Here is an 18,211-nt window from a genome sequence, read left to right as displayed (position 1 = left end):
GAAACATAACTCCGTCCTGCATTTTGCAAGATTTATGGCCCCTTTTGGACTTAGAAAATCAGTTTTCTTGGTTAAGTTTTATGTTTAGGTCAGCTTTTATTCTAAACTATCAAAGCTATTGCTTTGAAACTTTCAACACTTGTTCACCATCATAAGTTGACCCTGTATAGCAAGAAACATAACTCCGTCCTGCTTTTTGCAAGATTTATGGCCCCTTTTGGACTTAGAAAATATCAGATTTCTTGGTTAAGTTTTATGTTTAGGTCAACTTTTTCTCTTAAACTATCAAAGCTATTGCTTTGAAACTTGCAACACTTGTTCACCATCATAAGCTGACCCTGTACAGCAAGCAACATAACTCCATCCTGCTTTTTGCAATAATTATTGCCCCTTTTGGACTTAGAAAATCATTTTCTTGGTTGAGTGTTATGTTTAAGTCAACTTTTCTCATAAACTATCAAAGCTATTGCTTTGAAACTTGCAACAGTTTTTCACCATCATAAGTGGACACTGTACATCAAGAAACATAACTCTATCCTGCTTTTTGCAAGAATGATGGCCCTTTTTAGACTTAGAAAATCATGGGTAGGACAATATTACTATTACACAAAAAAAATCAGATGAGCGTCAGCACCCGCAAGGCGGTGCTCTTGTTCAAAACTTAAACAATCTTTAAAAATGTACCTTCAGTTATTGATGTTTAATTGTATTAAGATTTTGGTTTTCTATACTGAGGAGTTCTTACAGTGTTGTATCATTTAATAGCAAAAAGTCATCATGGATCCATTGACATACAATGAGGTTCGTATGCGGCCATCCCTCGAGGAGAGACTCGAGAGCATCATCAGTGGAGCAGCTTTAATGGCAGATTCAGCATGTACCAGGGACGACCGCCGAGAGAGAATTGTCCAGGAGTGTAACGCTGTGCGCCAAGCTCTGCAAGACCTGCTGACAGAATATATGAACAATGTAAGCTCAGTAACTAAATAGTTTTGTCAAGTCTCCTATTTAAATAATGGTTGAAATTGAAATTTAGATAAAGTAGTTCATCAGGAATTTTTTTTTCTGTAAGACAAACTGGCTATTCTATTATAGAAACAGTCTCTTGATATGCTAGGAAGGAAATCTCAAGCTTGAAATGTTACTCAAGAACAGTTGCCGTCTTATAGCTTGGGCAAAAAAAAATATCATTTTGACTTTTATTATATACATGAGTTTATTCAACCTAAGAAAGAGGCACGTTAATAGGGCTTATACTTGTTCCATAAGTACTCAGAAAAGTTAGGATGACTCAGATTTGTAACATTGTCATAGGTGTTGACAGTTATTGTCTGCCAAAATAATTAAGATGAATTTTGTATATTGATAGTGTCGACCAAAGTTTCCTATAAGAAAAACTAGATTCAAGGTAAACAGTTATGAAGGAGATATGCATCTTTCATGAGCATGTTATGTTTCAATATGTTTTACATTTTTGTTTTCAGTTCATACCTTGTTCTGTGAATTTTCACTCCTATGAGTCATTCATTAAATCTTTTTTTAAAAAAAACATCCCTATGGCGAAAAAAGCAGTTGCCAGAAACTGGGAGAGAATGAGTTAAATTTACTAAACTTAAGACAAAATTAAGAATGAAACATCATTTTGAGGTTTAGTTGATAATTCATGTAGAAAATTTTAAGCGTGTAAGTTTTAAGTACATTTGTTACAAAAACCAGTTCAATGTTTATATTCATACAATGTAAGTTATGTCAGGTAGAGCTGTTTGCATGTTTGTAGCCATTTATCATTTATGTTCCGTCAGCCTTGTGTCAGGTGAAGTTAAGCCCTTATTGAAACATAATAACACACTTTGTTTTTTCCCACATCATTTTCTCCCATATCACATAACACAAACTTGTGTCAGTTTTCAGTTTGTTTGTATACATTTTCTACAATAATTACATGAGTCATTATAACACTGATAAATCTGATATGTATGCATGTAGTTTACTGAAATTTGATGAATTTGATGAGTCATGCATAAATCAATGAAACATTGTTACAGGTAGAGTTCAGATTTAGCCTTTACCCTGCTCTAAAATGGACTGGTCCATCATTCAGTTTGGGCAGTACCACTTTTCATTCTTCAAAGGGGTGTTCACTGAAAATTATCTCACTGAATAGCAAACAGGGCAGACCAAGATCAGCCTGCACAGGCGTGGAGGTCTTATTTTGATCTGCACTGGTTGCAAAGGCAAACCAGCAGGTCAAAGGTTAATCAGGCATGATTTACTAACATGAAACAATGTGTTATATGTTCATGCATATGATTAGTAATTGTCATTCAACTACCATAGACTTTCTATTAACCGTTATGAAACACAGAAAATTTGAGATGACATATACACTTGTGCTGAAGATGTAATTTAGTACCATATTTGCTCTGTTAACTGTTCTGTATGAGCTACAGTTGAAAAACACCACTGCTTATACATGTACCTGTATATATAAGTAGACATTTTCTAATCCTACTTGATAGCATTACATTGGAAAAAGAAAAACAAAGAGTTATTTAATCATTTGAAGTCTTCTATTTCAAGTGTTAAAAATCGAAAAATGGTGTAATTTTAATTTTTTGTTTAAATCACTCTTTAGTAATATATTAAATATATAAGAGTAGTTGTGAGATTACTGAAGTTGCTGAAAAAAAACATTCCTTTGCAATGTTGAACTTATATTAAGAATGTTTTCTCATCAGTTCTTTGCCAGTTACTGTCAGTGTTACACAAAAATAATTAAATCCATACAACATACGTTTTGCAGTAAAATTCTGTTTAGTAGAGATTGATTTATTTACTGACTGTTATATCAATATATTATTTAGGCTGGCAGATCAGAACCAAGTGAGGCCCTGGACAGGGCAATTGACAACATGCAGAAGAAAACAAAAGATTTAAGAAGACAGGTATAATGATTTAGAAACAAAGATATTGAAAAAAAATTACATGAAGCCTTTTACATTTGAGCTCGACTTTTCACAGAAAAAGTAGAGCTATTGCTCTCTCTCCTAATTTAACTTAGAATGTTCTGGTTAAAATTTTTGATACAGTCAAATATCTCTGTTCCTATCAAAGCTTTTCACTTGAAACTTGTAATAGTTCTTTACTGTCAAATTTCTACACCAGGGGAAACAATCCCCATAACTCTGATTTGAATTTGGACAAGGGTTATGCTTCTTTTTAACTTAGAATAATTTATTTTGGTTAAAGTTTTTACTGGCAAAGCTCTAATTCAGAGTCAAGCACTGAGAAAAGTTGAGCACGATAAAGATTTTTTAATGAAATGTATTAAGTATCAGTCTTGTAATACATCAAATATTTTACTACTTGCGATACAAACTGTTGAGTAATAACTTACTCCATTCCTCTTTAAATGGATATCATTGCTGTTCTGTTCTGTAAATATCTTGAATATTCATATTCATTATTTGGTAAAATATATCCTTTTAAAGTTCTGGTCTCCATGCGCACTTGTGTACTAAATGTATGTTGATATTTCAGTTACGTAAAGCAGTAGTTGACCATGTCTCTGATTCATTCCTCGAGACAAATGTACCACTCCTTGTTCTGATAGAGGCAGCTAAGGCAGGAGATGAGAAAGGAGTAGAAGAGTATGCCCAGGTGTTTGCTGACCACGCTAACAAACTTGTGGAGGTAACACACACTTGAAAAAGGATAATTTTCTGTCAAGCATTTTAAAATTTCGGAACAATTTATTTTATTGATTTGTCATACAGGCGCATTTTGTATAAATAGTTACATCCATTAAATAAAAATTGTTAAAATGTCATAGCGGTATCAGTTTTCTAAAATGTTTTAGTTGTTCTATGGAACTGCTTGTGTGCATCAAGAAGGAAGATGTCTGTGGAATATATAAACATTCCTGTAACATTTTCTCTTTTGTATGACCTATTCTAGCCAAAAATGTGATAGGAAAAACTGAAACAGTGCCACAATATTGTACATTGACATCATTACCTGTTGAAGACCTGGTTGAAAGGTTGGTGGTTCTACCCAGGTGCCTGCCCATGATGAGATAATGCATAGAGGGGCACCCTAGGGTCTTCCTCCACCATCAAAGCTGGAAAGTCACCATATGCCCTATAATTGTGTCAGTGTGACGTTAAACCAAACTAAATATATAAATAAATTGTATATCTGAGTTCACTTCAGTTCTCCTTAAAGGCACTGACCTCCAGATTGTACGACAGCAAAAGAAATAAAGAGAAAATGTTTAGATATCAGAAAATTATTGCTATATTTCTAAAGAAGGCTTTGAAACTTAGTTACTGACAGATTATCTGTTATGTTGACACATAAGAATTGGTTGTTTAACTAAATTTTCCATTCTAAATTAAAAAACGTTTGTAATGGGGTACTGGAGGTAAACTGCCTTAGTTATAAAGCTTTATATTTAACAGTTGATGTGTGTATTCCTCTGTGGTGTATATTGGTCAAGACCACATGAGAAGTTTCATTGCTGCTGTGACCAGGGTTTGATTCCCAACATGGGCATGTTTTTTTTTTTTCTTGATTTGGCATTTTTAAGATAGTTAAGAAACAAAAATTCATGTTCTGATGTTCATAATATGACCAAACTTCAATTTCAAAGAAAGATCATTTTTAGCCAAAATTTGGAGGTCAGTGTCTTTAAGCAGCCTTGTACATATTATTTTTCAGGTAGCTAACCTGGCCTGTTCTATGTCTAGTAATGAGGAAGGTGTCAAGATGGTCAGACTGGCAGCTTCAGAAATAGAAAAACTTTGTCCACAGGTTTGTTGTTACTTCATATTTACTAAAACTGTCTTGTTGAGGTGATGGAGGCAGTTATACTACTGAGGGACCAAGGTCAGGCTGGTTTGACATATGTTCATTTGAAAGCTTTATATATTAAACCTAAAAGGGGTCAAAGTTTGTCATTCAGAAATACAGCTTTACACTGATTTGTACTGAAGTGATTTTTAGCTCACCTGTCACATAGTGACAAGGTGAGCTTTTGTGATCACCCTTCGTCTGTCGTCAGTCCGTGCGTCTTGTGCGTTCGTGCGTCCGTCAACAATTTCTTGTCTGCACGATAGTGGTTTCATTTATGATTTTGTTTTAACCAAACTTGTACACAACTTGTATCACCATAAGGTCACGGTTCCTTTCTTCAACTGGCCAGATCCCATTATGGGTTCCAGAGTTATGGCCCTTGAAAGGGTCAAAGTTAGCTATTTTGACCTTTTCTGCACAATAGCAGCTTTATTTATGATTTGAATTTTACCAAACTGGCACACAACTTGTATCACCATAAGATCTTGGTTCCTTTCTTGAACTGGCTAGATTCCATTATGGGTTCCAGAGTTATGGCCCCTGAAAGGGCCAGAATTAGCTATTTTGACCTTGTCTGCACAATAGCAGCTTCATTTATGAGTTGATTTTAACCAAACTGGCACACAACTTGTATCACCATAAGATCTCGGCTCCTTTGTTGAACTGGCGAGATTCCTTTGTGGGTTCAAGAGTTATGGCCCCTGAAAGGGCCGGAATTAGCTATTTTGACCTTGTCTGCACAATAGCAGCTTCATTTATGATTTGAATTTAATCAAACTTGCACAAAACTTCTGTCACCATAAGATCTCGGTTCCTTTCTTGAACCGGCCAGATTCCATCTTGGGTTCCAGAGTTATGGCCCCTTAAATGTTCAAAATTGGCTATTTTAGCTTTTGCAGCCGTATAGAGACTTCATTTATGGTTTTATTTGATACTAACTTCCAAAATATCTTCAGCAACAATAAATCTTGGATTCCATGACAAATCACATCCAATCATATGTTCCAGAGTTATTTTATATCTGATTACCTCCCCTGATTGTAATCAAAATGGATTTATATCAGTAACTACTTACAGGACTTATTTGAAATTTCATTATTGTAATTAGTTGGACTGAGACAATCAGGGTAGATAACTATGGACTGATTTTATGTCAAATTACCTCCCTTTATTTCAAATTTAAATTGTTATATCTCCATAACTTATGAAGATACTGATCTGAAATTTCATTTATGTCAACAGATTTATTTGGCAGATCCTTCTTTTGTCCACTTAGAATATTTATTTTTTTTAATTACTTCCCTTTTACGTTACTATAAATAGCTTATTTTAGTAACTTTTTTATTATTGGCTGTAGGGAAAACACTAGACCAGTTTTCTGTGGTACAACATGGAGATTACCTCCAACTTTTAGGTGTATTTTAACATATCTATACCTTGTAAGATTTTTTTTTCTTTTTGGTTAAATTACTTCCCTTTGTTGTTCCTGTCCTTTGGACTTAGATATTTTTTCTGAGGACCTTCTTGTCCTCAAGTGCAATGATAACAGGTGAGCGATATAAGGCCATTATGGCCATCTTGTATTATTTATTTTATTGAAGTGATGATTATTTATATTTTTAAAAAGTGAACAGACTCTTTTTGCTAGATTTGGAATTAATTGTGCCTAGTGTTCCTTGATTCGCATTTTGATATTTTCTGAGAAGGAAAAAATACAGAAAATGAAAGCTGTGATAATGTTAATGGAAAAACAACAGAATATGAGTACTGATTGGTTTATTTTAGAAATTTTACAATGGTGTCTGCTCTTTTTGAAGAGTTGAAATAATTTAGAATTACCTGTTATATAGGTAATCAATGCTGCTAGAGTGTTGGCAGCAAGACCGAGGTCAAAGGTTGCCCAGGAGAACATGGACGTGTTCAAGGATGCATGGGAGAACCAGGTACGACTACTTACAGACGCAGTGGATGATATCACAACCATTGATGATTTCTTAGCAGTTTCAGGTATGATATTATTGCTAGAAAATCTTCAGGACTTAGTAGTTTTAACATATAAGATGTTGTTTCATCTGGATAGAACAGATAAAATTGTTCAACAATGTTAGAAAGATGTTGAATTTGTGTTTTCTTACTAGTCATTAATGATTGTTTACTTGAAAAATATTTTTGACAGTATTCACCATTCCACTATATGAATGAGTATTTTGGAATCAAGTACAGCTGACATATTTTATCTTGATTTTATCTTGATTTAGAATACTGGAATTGTTCAGTGTGTTAGATTAGACCTCTTTTTGTGATACTGAGTTTTTAGTATCATTGGATTCAATAAAATTTTAATGTCATATAGATCCAGAATCTCTGCTGGGTGTTTAACTTGTACTAAGTTTAGAATAGAAAGTTGAAAATAATCATTTGTATTTTTGATTGAAAAAATGTAAATGCTCATGTTTTAGAGAGCCATATTTTGGAGGATGTGAATCGTTGTGTGTTTGCCCTGCAAGAAGGCGATGCCGACACATTGGACCGCACAGCTGGAGCTATACGAGGTCGTTCAGCACGGGTGTGCAATGTTGTATCAGCCGAGATGGACAATTATGAACCGGGACCATATACAGATAGAGTGATGGAGGCAGTTATACTACTGAGGGACCAAGGTCAGTCTGGTTTGACATATGTTCATTTGAAAGCTTTGTTTATCCCAAAAGGGGTCAGAGTTTGTCATTCAGAAATGTGGTTGATGTTGATAACAGTATCAAAATGTTAGTTCAAATTTGGCTCAGATCCACCAGCTCAGATCCACTGACTGATGATACGTTTTAAATGTTTGGTGTGATCAAACTTGCACCTTGGAAACAGTTTGGTTTTTTAGCTCATCTGATTTTTTGAAAAAAAATGATGAGTTATTGTCATCACTTGAGCGGTTGTCGGCGTCGGCGTCTGCGTCGGCGTTGCCTGGTTAAGTTTTATGTTTAGGTCAGCTTTTCTCCTAAACTATCAAAGCTATTGACTTGAAACTTGGAGACTTGTTCACCATCATAAGCTGACCCTGTATAGCAAGAAACATAACTCCATCTTGCTTTTTGCAAGATTTATGGCCCCTTTTGTACTTAGAAAATATCAGATTTCTTGGTTAAGTTTTATGTTTAGGTCAACTTTTCTCCCAAACTATCAAAGCTATTGCTTTGAAACTTGGAATACTTGTTCACCATCATAAGAAGACCCTGTACATCAAGAAACATAACTCCATCCTGCTTTTTGCAAGATTTATTGCCCCTTTTGGACTTAGAAAATCAGTTTCCTTTTTTAAGTTTTATGTTTAGGTCAGCTTTTATCCTAAACTGTCAAAGCTATTGCTTTAAAACTTGCAACACTTGTTCACCATCATAAGTTGACCCTGTACAGCAAGAAACATAACTCCATCCTGCTTTTTGCTAGATTTATGGCCCCTTTTGGACTTAGAAAATATCAGATTTCTTGGTTAAGTTTTATGTTTAGGTCAGCTTTTATCCTAAACTATCAAAGCTATTGCTTTAAAACTTGCAACACTTGTTCACCATCATAAGTTGACCCTGTACAGCAAGAAACATAACTCCATCCTGCTTTTTGCTAGATTTATGGCCCCTTTTGGACTTAGAAAATATCAGATTTCTTGGTTAAGTTTTATGTTTAGGTCAACTTTTTCTCTTAAACTATCAAAGCTATTGCTTTGAAACTTGCAACACTTGTTCACCATCATAAGCTGACCCTGTACAGCAAGCAGCATAACTCCATCCTGCTTTTTGCAATAATTATTGCCCCTTTTGGACTTAGAAAATCATTTTCTTGGTTGAGTATTATGTTTAAGTCAACTTTTCTCATAAACTATCAAAGCTATTGCTTTAAAACTTGCAACAGTTTTTCACCATCATAAGTGGACACTGTACATGAAGAAACATAACTCTATCCTGCTTTTTGCAAGAATGATGGCCCTTTTTAGACTTAGAAAATCATGGGTAGGACAATATTTCTATTACACAAAAAAAATCAGATGAGCGTCAGCACCCGCAAGGCGGTGCTCTTGTTTAAGATGTAAATTCAATAGAATCTTATTGTTTCAGTGATGCCAAACTTTGCCGAGAAGGTTGAAATTGCAGTAGACTGTCTGTCACAGAATATGCCAGACAGGATAGATGAGAATGAATTTATAGATGCCAGCAGGCTGGTATATGATGGAGTTAGAGACATAAGACAAGCTGTACTCATGAACAGGGTAAGTGCAGTCAGATCACTGGTTAGACAGGTCTAGTTTCCAAAAAGTATAGAATATAGTTTAAGAGTTTTTACTCTAAAGATGTAAACAACATTTGTTACTGGTTAGTTTGTCTACTGATGCACTCCAGCCCGAGCTTTGGTCTGTTTGCTCTCTTTTGTTTTTAATGTTAAATTATCTTAACACTGCAACTAAGGAGATATGTCTTACCATTAACAAATTCCACCAGGCTTGCACCTCTGTTAAAATCTGAGATGAATGTTAGGAGTGATTCTCTTATGTTGCATGTATTTTTGCAGGCCCCAGAGGAGCTGGATACAGACACAGATCTGGAAGATGAAGCAGACCATTATGATACTAGAAGTAGATGTAAGTCTTAATACATGTTACCAAAACACAAAATGCTTATGATGAGCTTTTCGTATTGTTGAATGTCTGTTGACAATTTCTTAAAGAAATAGTCCTAAACCACAAAGCCAGCTTCAGCCAAACTTGCAAGGAAAGTTGCTCTAAGATAGCGTGCTTATGAATTCCTTCAAAAATAGGTCATCCATGCAAAATTCTAGTTTCCTTGAAAACTTAAAGATATCTTCTCAGAAATTGCTAGCCAGATTTCCTAACAGATTCACATATGTGTATGTTGGGTGGCCTTCAAATTATTTCATTTGTGAAAAAATACTGCAGTCAGCAGGGTCGCTAGTTTTCTGAATTTGGCTCAATTGAAAACTTGGGAAATCTTTTCTGAAACCACTGATCTGGTTTCAAAATTAATTTTACTGAAATATCACTTTGGTTAATTTGTACCAAATGCTTTCAGGTCATGTTGATTTGTTAAAAAGTATGGTCCCAAAGGGGCATGACTACTTTTCTTTATATTGCTGTCTTTTCAAATCCTTGCAAAATTCTGGTTTCCATGACAACTAGAAGGAAGAACTTTTAAGAATCTCATCAGAAATTGCTGGTCAGATTACAAAATAATTTCATGGCAAGATTCGTTGGGTGACCATTTACCAAATTACTTCATTTGAATTAGATTTGTTTAAAAACCTGTCTGCGAGAGAGGATGTTGCTAGATTTTTTTACATGACCAAATATATATTTTATTTATCAATACACAATAGTACTGAGGAAAAATTATAATGTGCAGTCCATACCAGCGTTATTTAGAAATAAATGCGGAGTCAGTGATGATCTACAAAGAAAATCACAGATATGTTGTATATTTACAGCGAGTTACCAGACAGATGTAGATGATCTACATGGAAAATCTGATAGAGCTCTTATGAGAGAATTACCCCAAGAGGAGAGAGAACAGATTCAGGTCTGTACTCATACTGTGACCATTCATATGATAATACAGGGTTGGAAATACTGGTTACTGATTCTGAAATAGTACTTACTTAAATGTGTATTATATCGAATGATATTGTGGTTTAATTTAATTCCATTCTAGATGGTGATATATGTATCCTCTCATCTATTTCTGTTCATAAATTCAGGTTCACAAATCATTTCCTGTTATTTTCATTCTGTACAACAAGTACAGTTAAAAACTTTGTTTGAAATATGTTAATTGTCTAGCATATAGAAAAGTTTTCATATTTCTATTGTAACTCAATTACAGGCACAATTTGAAATGTTCCGAATGGAGAAAGCAAAGCTTGACCGGGAAGTTGCTAAATGGGACGACAGTGGTAACGATATTATTGTCATGGCAAAACAGATGTGTATGATCATGATGGAAATGACAGATTTCACAAGGTAAAAATATTGCATCTTGTTGACTTACAAATTTCAGTCTTGTTTGTCTGAATTGTTAAGGTTGCTGACTTCGAATCAGTTACCACACACCGCTATGACTTTGAAACCTAGGTTAAAGTATAGAATTCATTCATCTGAGGGAACTATCCTGCTGGCTTGTAGAAGGTCTAGAATAAACAATAAATTTGAAAAAAATGTTTAAATTTGTAATTTTCATTAACTTTTAGACAGTGGTAAAATGAGGAAGAATCCCTGTTTGTTGATATTTAACCAGAAAAGATAAGATGCATGTGAACAGCTATAAGTAATGGTTAACTTTGACATTCAAATGTACATATTTTTATGCCCCCAAAGGGAGGCATATTAGTTTTCAACTGTCGTCTGTTCGTCACAACTTTAACTTTTTGCATGAAGGCACTTTACTCGTGAACCACTACACCCAGGACCTTCAAACTTCACATGCTGATTGTACTTATTAGGTACATGACCCCTACTGACTTTGGGGTCACCAGGTCAAAGGTCAAGGTGCTGCGGGGGCATTTGTCACCATTAGTGACAGGTCTTGTTTGAAGTATAGGTATGAATAAAGCAAGTTTTAGGTTAAGGGGATCTTGCAGAAGTACTCCATACTGAAAAGCATTGCAACATTCATTATATTCACTTCACTTTTGCAGTCTCTTTTTCCCAATGCTAATTCTGAGGGACTTTCTTTCAAATCACATGCAATCCCTGCTGTGGATTTGGAACATCACTTTAGAGTCTAGAAGTCTTTGTTGTGAAGAAGCCATCTAGCTGGCTAACAGAAGGTCGATGTTTCTACCAGGGTGACTGCCCATACCTGAAATAATGCATGGATATATACCAGGAGTCTTCCTCTGCTATCAAAAGCTAAAAAAATGCCATATGACCTATGAGATTTATAATTATGTTGGTGTGATGTTAGCCCCAACCAAATGAATTAGATAAATCTGCTTTCTCATAATTTTATGACATTGTCAATATTAATTACAGAGGACGTGGTCCATTAAAGAGCACAATGGACGTAATCAATGCTGCAAAGAAAATTTCAGAAGCTGGAACAAAATTGGATAATCTTGCCACAAAAATTGCTGACCAGGTACTACCATATATCTAGCATACTTATTGATGAATTTTGTTCTGTTTATACAGTGTAATAAGCTGCCTGCAGCATTATGTTTTTCTCTGTTAAATGTATATTACATTAGCTTGACTTATATTAAAGTTAGTCCATCAAAAAACATCAAATGAATATTATGTGTTTGTGTTGTTGTTTTTCATGAAACTGAAATTTTTAAAGGTTATGAATTACAATTGATTAAAATGTTATATAGTAAGAGAAATATTGGAATATTCAGGGTGCTTTGTTTACAATCTGAAATTTGTGTGTGTTTGTAGTGTCCTGATTCAGCATCAAAGAAAGACTTGATGGCATATCTACAGAGAATAGCACTGTATTGTCATCAGCTGAATATCACCAGTAAGGTCAAGGCTGATGTACAGAGTGTGGGTGGGGAACTTATTGTCTCTGGGGTGAGTATTCAGTTCTTGTCTTCTATATCATTTTGTAAGATTACATATGTTTTAGTAAAGAGTGGATGACACATTGGTTAACAAGTTGGATCACAGTTCTAGTGAACAGGGATATATTAAAATAAATTAGTTAAACTTTGCTGTCAGATATTATATAGATTTGTTATCAGCATTGATCACATGGCTGTGTTTGTTTTGTTCTATTCTTTATTTATAGTAAAAAAATTAGTCTCAATTATACAAGCCTGCCACAACAAAAACTGAAGTATTCATGAAATCACTTAAATGTGTTATCTTTATTTCACTTCAAGATTCAAACAACTCGATGAAAAAAAATAAATAGAGCTGTTTAAGTTCACCTAGAATTTTCCTGCTGGTGAATCTTGTTACTGTTATTTCTTGTTCTGTGTATAAACGTACCATGTATATTGTGTTATTACAGTTGGACAGTGCCACGTCATTGATCCAGGCTGCGAAGAACCTGATGAATGCTGTTGTTCTTACAGTCAAAGCCTGCTATGTCGCTTCTACAAAGGTATGTTTCACTTTGTTTAGTTCCAACGTAGATCACTTTACAGAGTACTTTTTAAGTCGCAAGTAAAAGATCTTTGCACTTCAAATATTCTGGAATGACTTATAGTCTGTATCACTTGAAATTCTGCATTAGAAAATGGAAGTTGTTGTGTCAGCAATACAGCACACAATGAAATTTCATTTCTGTCTTTTGTTTGTATGTAAGCTTATCAATAGTAATCACCAGTAACCTGTATTTGTGACTCCTCCGTAAGACTGTTAAAGGGAGGATAGTGCAAGAAACCGAAGCACTTTAGTTCCAGAAGCTTTCCTGTTTCTTTAGCATGCCAGGTGTAAAACATCCATACAGGACCATTTCTATGTTAGTAAATTGTAGTTGGAGTAATTGGGGCTGGAGTCCTAGTTTTATAGCCAGACAGTTAGTTGCAAGGCCTTTATAACCAGCTGAACATACATGTATATCCCTCCTAGCCTTTCATTCACTTTGATAAATGTACTGCTATTGAACAGCTTACAGATTTATCTAGCATATAATTTAACACATTTTTTGTTTGTTTTCAGTATAAACAAGCTGGAAAAACAGTAAGTAAAATAAATATAATTTATCTTTTTTTATTATCTCAAGTTACATCATTTATCAAAATATTTAGTATTAAATATCAACATTTCCTAACATGGGAAGCATTATGTTTTTGAATAACCTTTGAACAGTTTTAACCTTGTCAGGTCTTTATTATAATTGATTTCAGATATCTTAAATTTATCCAAATATAATGAAAAACAAGGTGAATATCTAGTATGAAAAGCCAGATTCCAAGAACCTGTCTTAAGAACAGAAAAGTAAAATACTGGCTGTTTTCTCTTGGCAATCCTGCATATGTTCATTGTGTATTACAGAATATAGTTGCTTGGAAGATGAAGCCCCCAGAGAAGAAGCCGCTTGTAAGGAAAGAAGATCCCATAGAATTTCACAGTAGAATCAGTAAGAGTGCTGGCAAGAAGAGAATTGAACCAATTAAAGCATTGAATGAATTCCAGGAAGTAGACATGGATAGTTTCTGCTGATAATAGTGCTCCACATAGTAGTGAATATTTCAATCGGATTGTTTTACAAGTATTCTTGTAGGAAGGCAGTTGCTTGGCAACATAGGAATGAATAAATGTATACCATAATGTGTACAAGCAACAAACTGGAATTTTCTATTCAGAGAGAAACATATTTCTTGGCATGTTAAACAGTAAATATGTTGTTTATTGGAGGATAAAAGCCATTGTAATCTGAGTTTACACATGGCCTGTGATGGTGGTTTTGGGCTATGTAGAATAGAGCATTAGCGCATATCATACTAAATGGGTGCATGCTTTCATTTTTCACATAATATCAAGAGAATGTAAATAGTTATAATGTGATCCAAACATCAGTTATACAGTCGTCATTGCCACATGCATATAGCGTGTCATAACATATTTTATTCAAGTGAAAAAGTTCAAAGTTCTGTTTTTTAAATACAACACTAAACATGTGTACAAATACTCTGGTTGGCATATCATATAGTGTATGTGTAAGTTGAAAATGGGACCAGAATTGCATTAATAACATCAGACAATTCTTTAAAGGGTCAACACTCACTGGTATTACAGTAAGGATATGTAGCTGGTGCTATGTAACTTTATACCCCTGTATGGGCTAAAAATACACCAGAGTGTGTTTATACCAGTTGATAAATTCTACATGCATACTGATCAAGGGCAGATAACAGAAGTTATGACATCGTATTTTTTATAGAAGATGTATGTAAATGCTACATGCTTATGACTGTGCTTTTAGGCACAACAGTAAAATGGACTATATCTGATATAAACAAACTGAAGAGATTTGTTATTTGAATTTGCACTGTACTTGCAGATGATAGTTTCAGTTGTACATAAAGTTTTGTGAAAACCCCTTGGTAGGATTATCCCAGTAAAACAGTCTTCATGGAATATTTCCTCACAAATCATCAGTATGCAATACAATGAATAATGTTGAGAGTTAAACTGTGAGTAGCTTCCAGAGAAAACAGTATTTATCTCTTAGCCTGCTAAATTTATAAAATGGACTGGTCCATCATTCAATTTGGAAAATACCATTTATTATTCGAAAGGGAGTTCAGTGAAAATTTACTGACTGAATAGCGAACAGTGTAGACCATGATCAGCCAGCACAGATGTGCAGGCTGATCTTGGTCTGCACTGGCTGCAAAGGCAGAATCACTTGTTGCCAGCAGGCTAAAGGTTATTGCAAAGGTTGTGTCTAAAATTATTTACTATTTACATATACCTAGGAACAAGCTGATCCATTCCATGTTGTGTTTATTTCCAGTGTTTCTACGGGCTTATTTGATATAGTTCTGTTTGAAGAAACATTGAAAAAGTATTTTGTCAATAGCAATATTAAAGATCCTTCAATTCCTCTTTAAATAAATAGTATTTAGAAGCTTTACATATGCTTTTTGTCTTACTTATATAAAGAAAGTTACAAAAAATAATACAGAAATCAATTGATGTTTGAATTATGAATAGGGAAGTATTTTACTGTTTTTTTGTTATGATATATATTGTGTGTCTTCCTGGGTACGAGTTTTTGTTATTTTTATGAACAAATGATTTTAATGTGTTTATATATATTATATATAGCATTTGTCTTTCTAGCATGCAGTTGTGACATTTACGTTTTTAGATATTTTTCTTATATTAAATACCAAGTATTGTAAAAGTAAAATGTTTAAAGGAGAATATAAAGATATTACTAATTCTGTTCTCCTGCACATTTTTGTAATATAATATCTGAACTTTCTGTACTGTTTTGTATTTAGATATCTTACTTAAAGCATGATTTCTGGTTTATGGAAAATTTGGTCACAACAAAAGTATTCTGGTTATTTCCCTTGTATCAGTGCTACAGCAAACATTTTTGCATTTTTTTTCCGATTTATTTTTACCTAGAAAATCTATGATCAGGCTTTATGATTACTGTAAATTATGTATTATTATGTTTTAACAGATCATGTAAGTTATAAAACGAGGAGACAAAACTGTTTGTTTTTCTGTAAATTAAAAGTATGAGTTTTATTTAAAGACAGATTTAATTTTCTCATTCATTTTGTTTTTTTTTTTTTTCTTGAAAACGTTGACATAAAACAGAATCTCATTGTCATTTCACCATGGAAACTCAGCCACCTGTACTAGTTCATGTCATGGTTCATCTTTTGCTGAAACAAGAACTGTTATCTTTTGTTTCAAGTGATTTTGAGTTGTTGAGTATTGACATAACTGAATTTACGCATGATAACCGAATGTTTTTGTATGAAATTTATATTGCATTGGTTGTGATTGACACTTTATATTTTTTTCATTGGACTTCATAAAATATTTAGATTTTAATGTTGTTTAGTGTTTCTTGATATATCTATATCCCATTTGTTATTAACTAATATAATATGCATATCACAAAAGTATTGAAGGACGTATGCGGCAGTTTTTGGTAAAAAAAATCCCAGTAATAGAATTTGTTTAAATTTTGTATATGAACACAGTGTCGTGTTAGAAATAGAATTATGAAAAAAAATCGAAGGTCACTGTGCTTGTTCAGGAGTTATCTGCCCTTGAATATGCAAATTTGAACTCCTAAACAAGCACGAATGATTGTTTTTGCATTTTTCTGTTTCTTACATAAAACTGTGTTCATATGTTTTTGCCCCATCTCTCATACAAGGAAATGGAGCAAGGGTCGTTAACCAAGGATCATCAAACATCATAGATTTTTTTTATTCAGAATGTGAGGTTTTGTTTGAGATTTCTCTAAGTAAGACCAGAATTCTGGCCCTTGAATGAGTCAAACATGCATAAAAAGTTTGTGTATAGCATATCTTAGATTATTCGTCCTAGACACATGAAATGTTTTTCAGCCTGTGAAGTTCTAGGATTTTATACTCGGCCAGATCAAGAATGCGTAAAGGGCCTGTAAGTTTGTGTTGCATGGATTTAAAAAGTATTTGACCAAGAGTCTTAAAACAGGATTAGTGTGTTGGTGCGCCGTAAAACCCAAATAAATAAATAAATAGTACCTTGGTTTTTGTTTAGGATTACCCTCCGCGTGACCAAAGTCATGGCCCTTGATGTAGTAAAAAATGTGCATAAAGTGCTTAAAAGTTTGTGTAGTAATGATCTCAAATGGTATTTGACCTAAAATTCCTGAAACTAGTAATGAAAAAGTCGTGCACCTGGAGTTTTGTTGGGTATTTACCTCCGTCCGAAGCACCGCCACCATCCCACCTCCCAACCCGCCCGAAAAATCTCAACAGCGGGGGGAACCAGTGCCCTTTGGACAAATTAATGGATTGTTATTCTAGCATAAGCTTTTTTAAAGGCCGGTAATAATAACGAAAGAGGATGACTATTTACCAGCGGTATATAGAAAGGCACAATAACATCGCCAGTTGATCACGGAATGTCGGATAGCTTAAAGTGTAATCTCTGGACACAGTGACTCTATGGTAAATTAAAAAGTTTTAAAAGTATTCATATAGCTGCCCTATGTTTTAATGTGGCATGACAGATTTTAATAAAGCAGTTAAAAATGTTAGAAAGTGAGTTATATATACTCTTATCTGTATTGAATCTAAAGCAAATATTTACAAACGCCTATCAAATGACTTTTCATAAAATTGACTTGTTATTGGAGTACCATTACTTGTAGGGGAATTTTACACGGCTGGTAATCCAAATTTTGACCCATGGCAGTTTATTTTTAGTACTCGGCTATGTAAACATCACTTACCTTTTGTTTTTACAACAATCAATAAAATAACATCATTCTAGTGAAACTGAATGACCCCCGCATAGATCTAGTATCAATAGATACTGTACTTTTAAGTATCCTTTGATGTGAATGGACTGTAGAATTTGAGGGAGTGTTTACATATACTAAAGTGGTCACCTTTAATGTACCTTTAATATCGGCGTAATGTGACTTTCATGGAAATAAAATGAAACGTCATAAAAACTAACAAATCAAGTTAATGCAGTGCTATGTACTTTTGTACATCCGGAATATAAGATCATGGATTTTAACCCAACGTCGATCCGTTCACTATGTATGCTGCCCGTAACCGGAAATAAGTTAACTTCACTCTTTGCAATATTTTGGTCAAGTTGGAGAAGTTTAAACTTAAGTTTTGGACTTATCTGAAATTCTATGTAAACGTTTTTTTTCCA

At 34.1% G+C, this 18,211-nt stretch overlaps 1 protein-coding gene across 3 annotated transcripts in view; it reads left to right on the top strand.

Annotated features, from left to right (window-relative positions):
- LOC123546629 (catenin alpha-2-like) overlaps positions 1–16,382 on the top strand; it is a 29,398-nt gene extending 13,016 nt beyond the window's left edge. For 2 of the 3 annotated variants that reach the window (XM_053550947.1, XM_053550946.1), the window contains exons 7-22: positions 766–969; positions 1,370–1,408; positions 2,865–2,945; positions 3,541–3,693; positions 4,720–4,812; positions 6,705–6,861; positions 7,314–7,514; positions 8,958–9,109; positions 9,409–9,478; positions 10,339–10,430; positions 10,734–10,870; positions 11,882–11,987; positions 12,287–12,421; positions 12,864–12,956; positions 13,517–13,537; positions 13,853–16,382. In XM_053550947.1, coding sequence (XP_053406922.1) covers positions 766–969; positions 1,370–1,408; positions 2,865–2,945; positions 3,541–3,693; positions 4,720–4,812; positions 6,705–6,861; positions 7,314–7,514; positions 8,958–9,109; positions 9,409–9,478; positions 10,339–10,430; positions 10,734–10,870; positions 11,882–11,987; positions 12,287–12,421; positions 12,864–12,956; positions 13,517–13,537; positions 13,853–14,020 — 1,902 coding nt within the window. In that variant the 3' untranslated portion in view covers positions 14,021–16,382. The remainder of the gene's footprint in view (positions 1–765; positions 970–1,369; positions 1,409–2,864; positions 2,946–3,540; positions 3,694–4,719; positions 4,813–6,704; positions 6,862–7,313; positions 7,515–8,957; positions 9,110–9,408; positions 9,479–10,338; positions 10,431–10,733; positions 10,871–11,881; positions 11,988–12,286; positions 12,422–12,863; positions 12,957–13,516; positions 13,538–13,852) is intronic. The other variant, XM_045333070.2, reaches the window with a different exon arrangement.
- Positions 16,383–18,211: the final 1,829 nt, after the last annotated feature.

Source organism: Mercenaria mercenaria, chromosome 9 (assembly GCF_021730395.1).
Source record: "Mercenaria mercenaria strain notata chromosome 9, MADL_Memer_1, whole genome shotgun sequence".
Lineage (NCBI taxonomy): Eukaryota > Metazoa > Mollusca > Bivalvia > Venerida > Veneridae > Mercenaria > Mercenaria mercenaria.
This window is presented reverse-complemented; position numbering and strand designations above follow the sequence as displayed.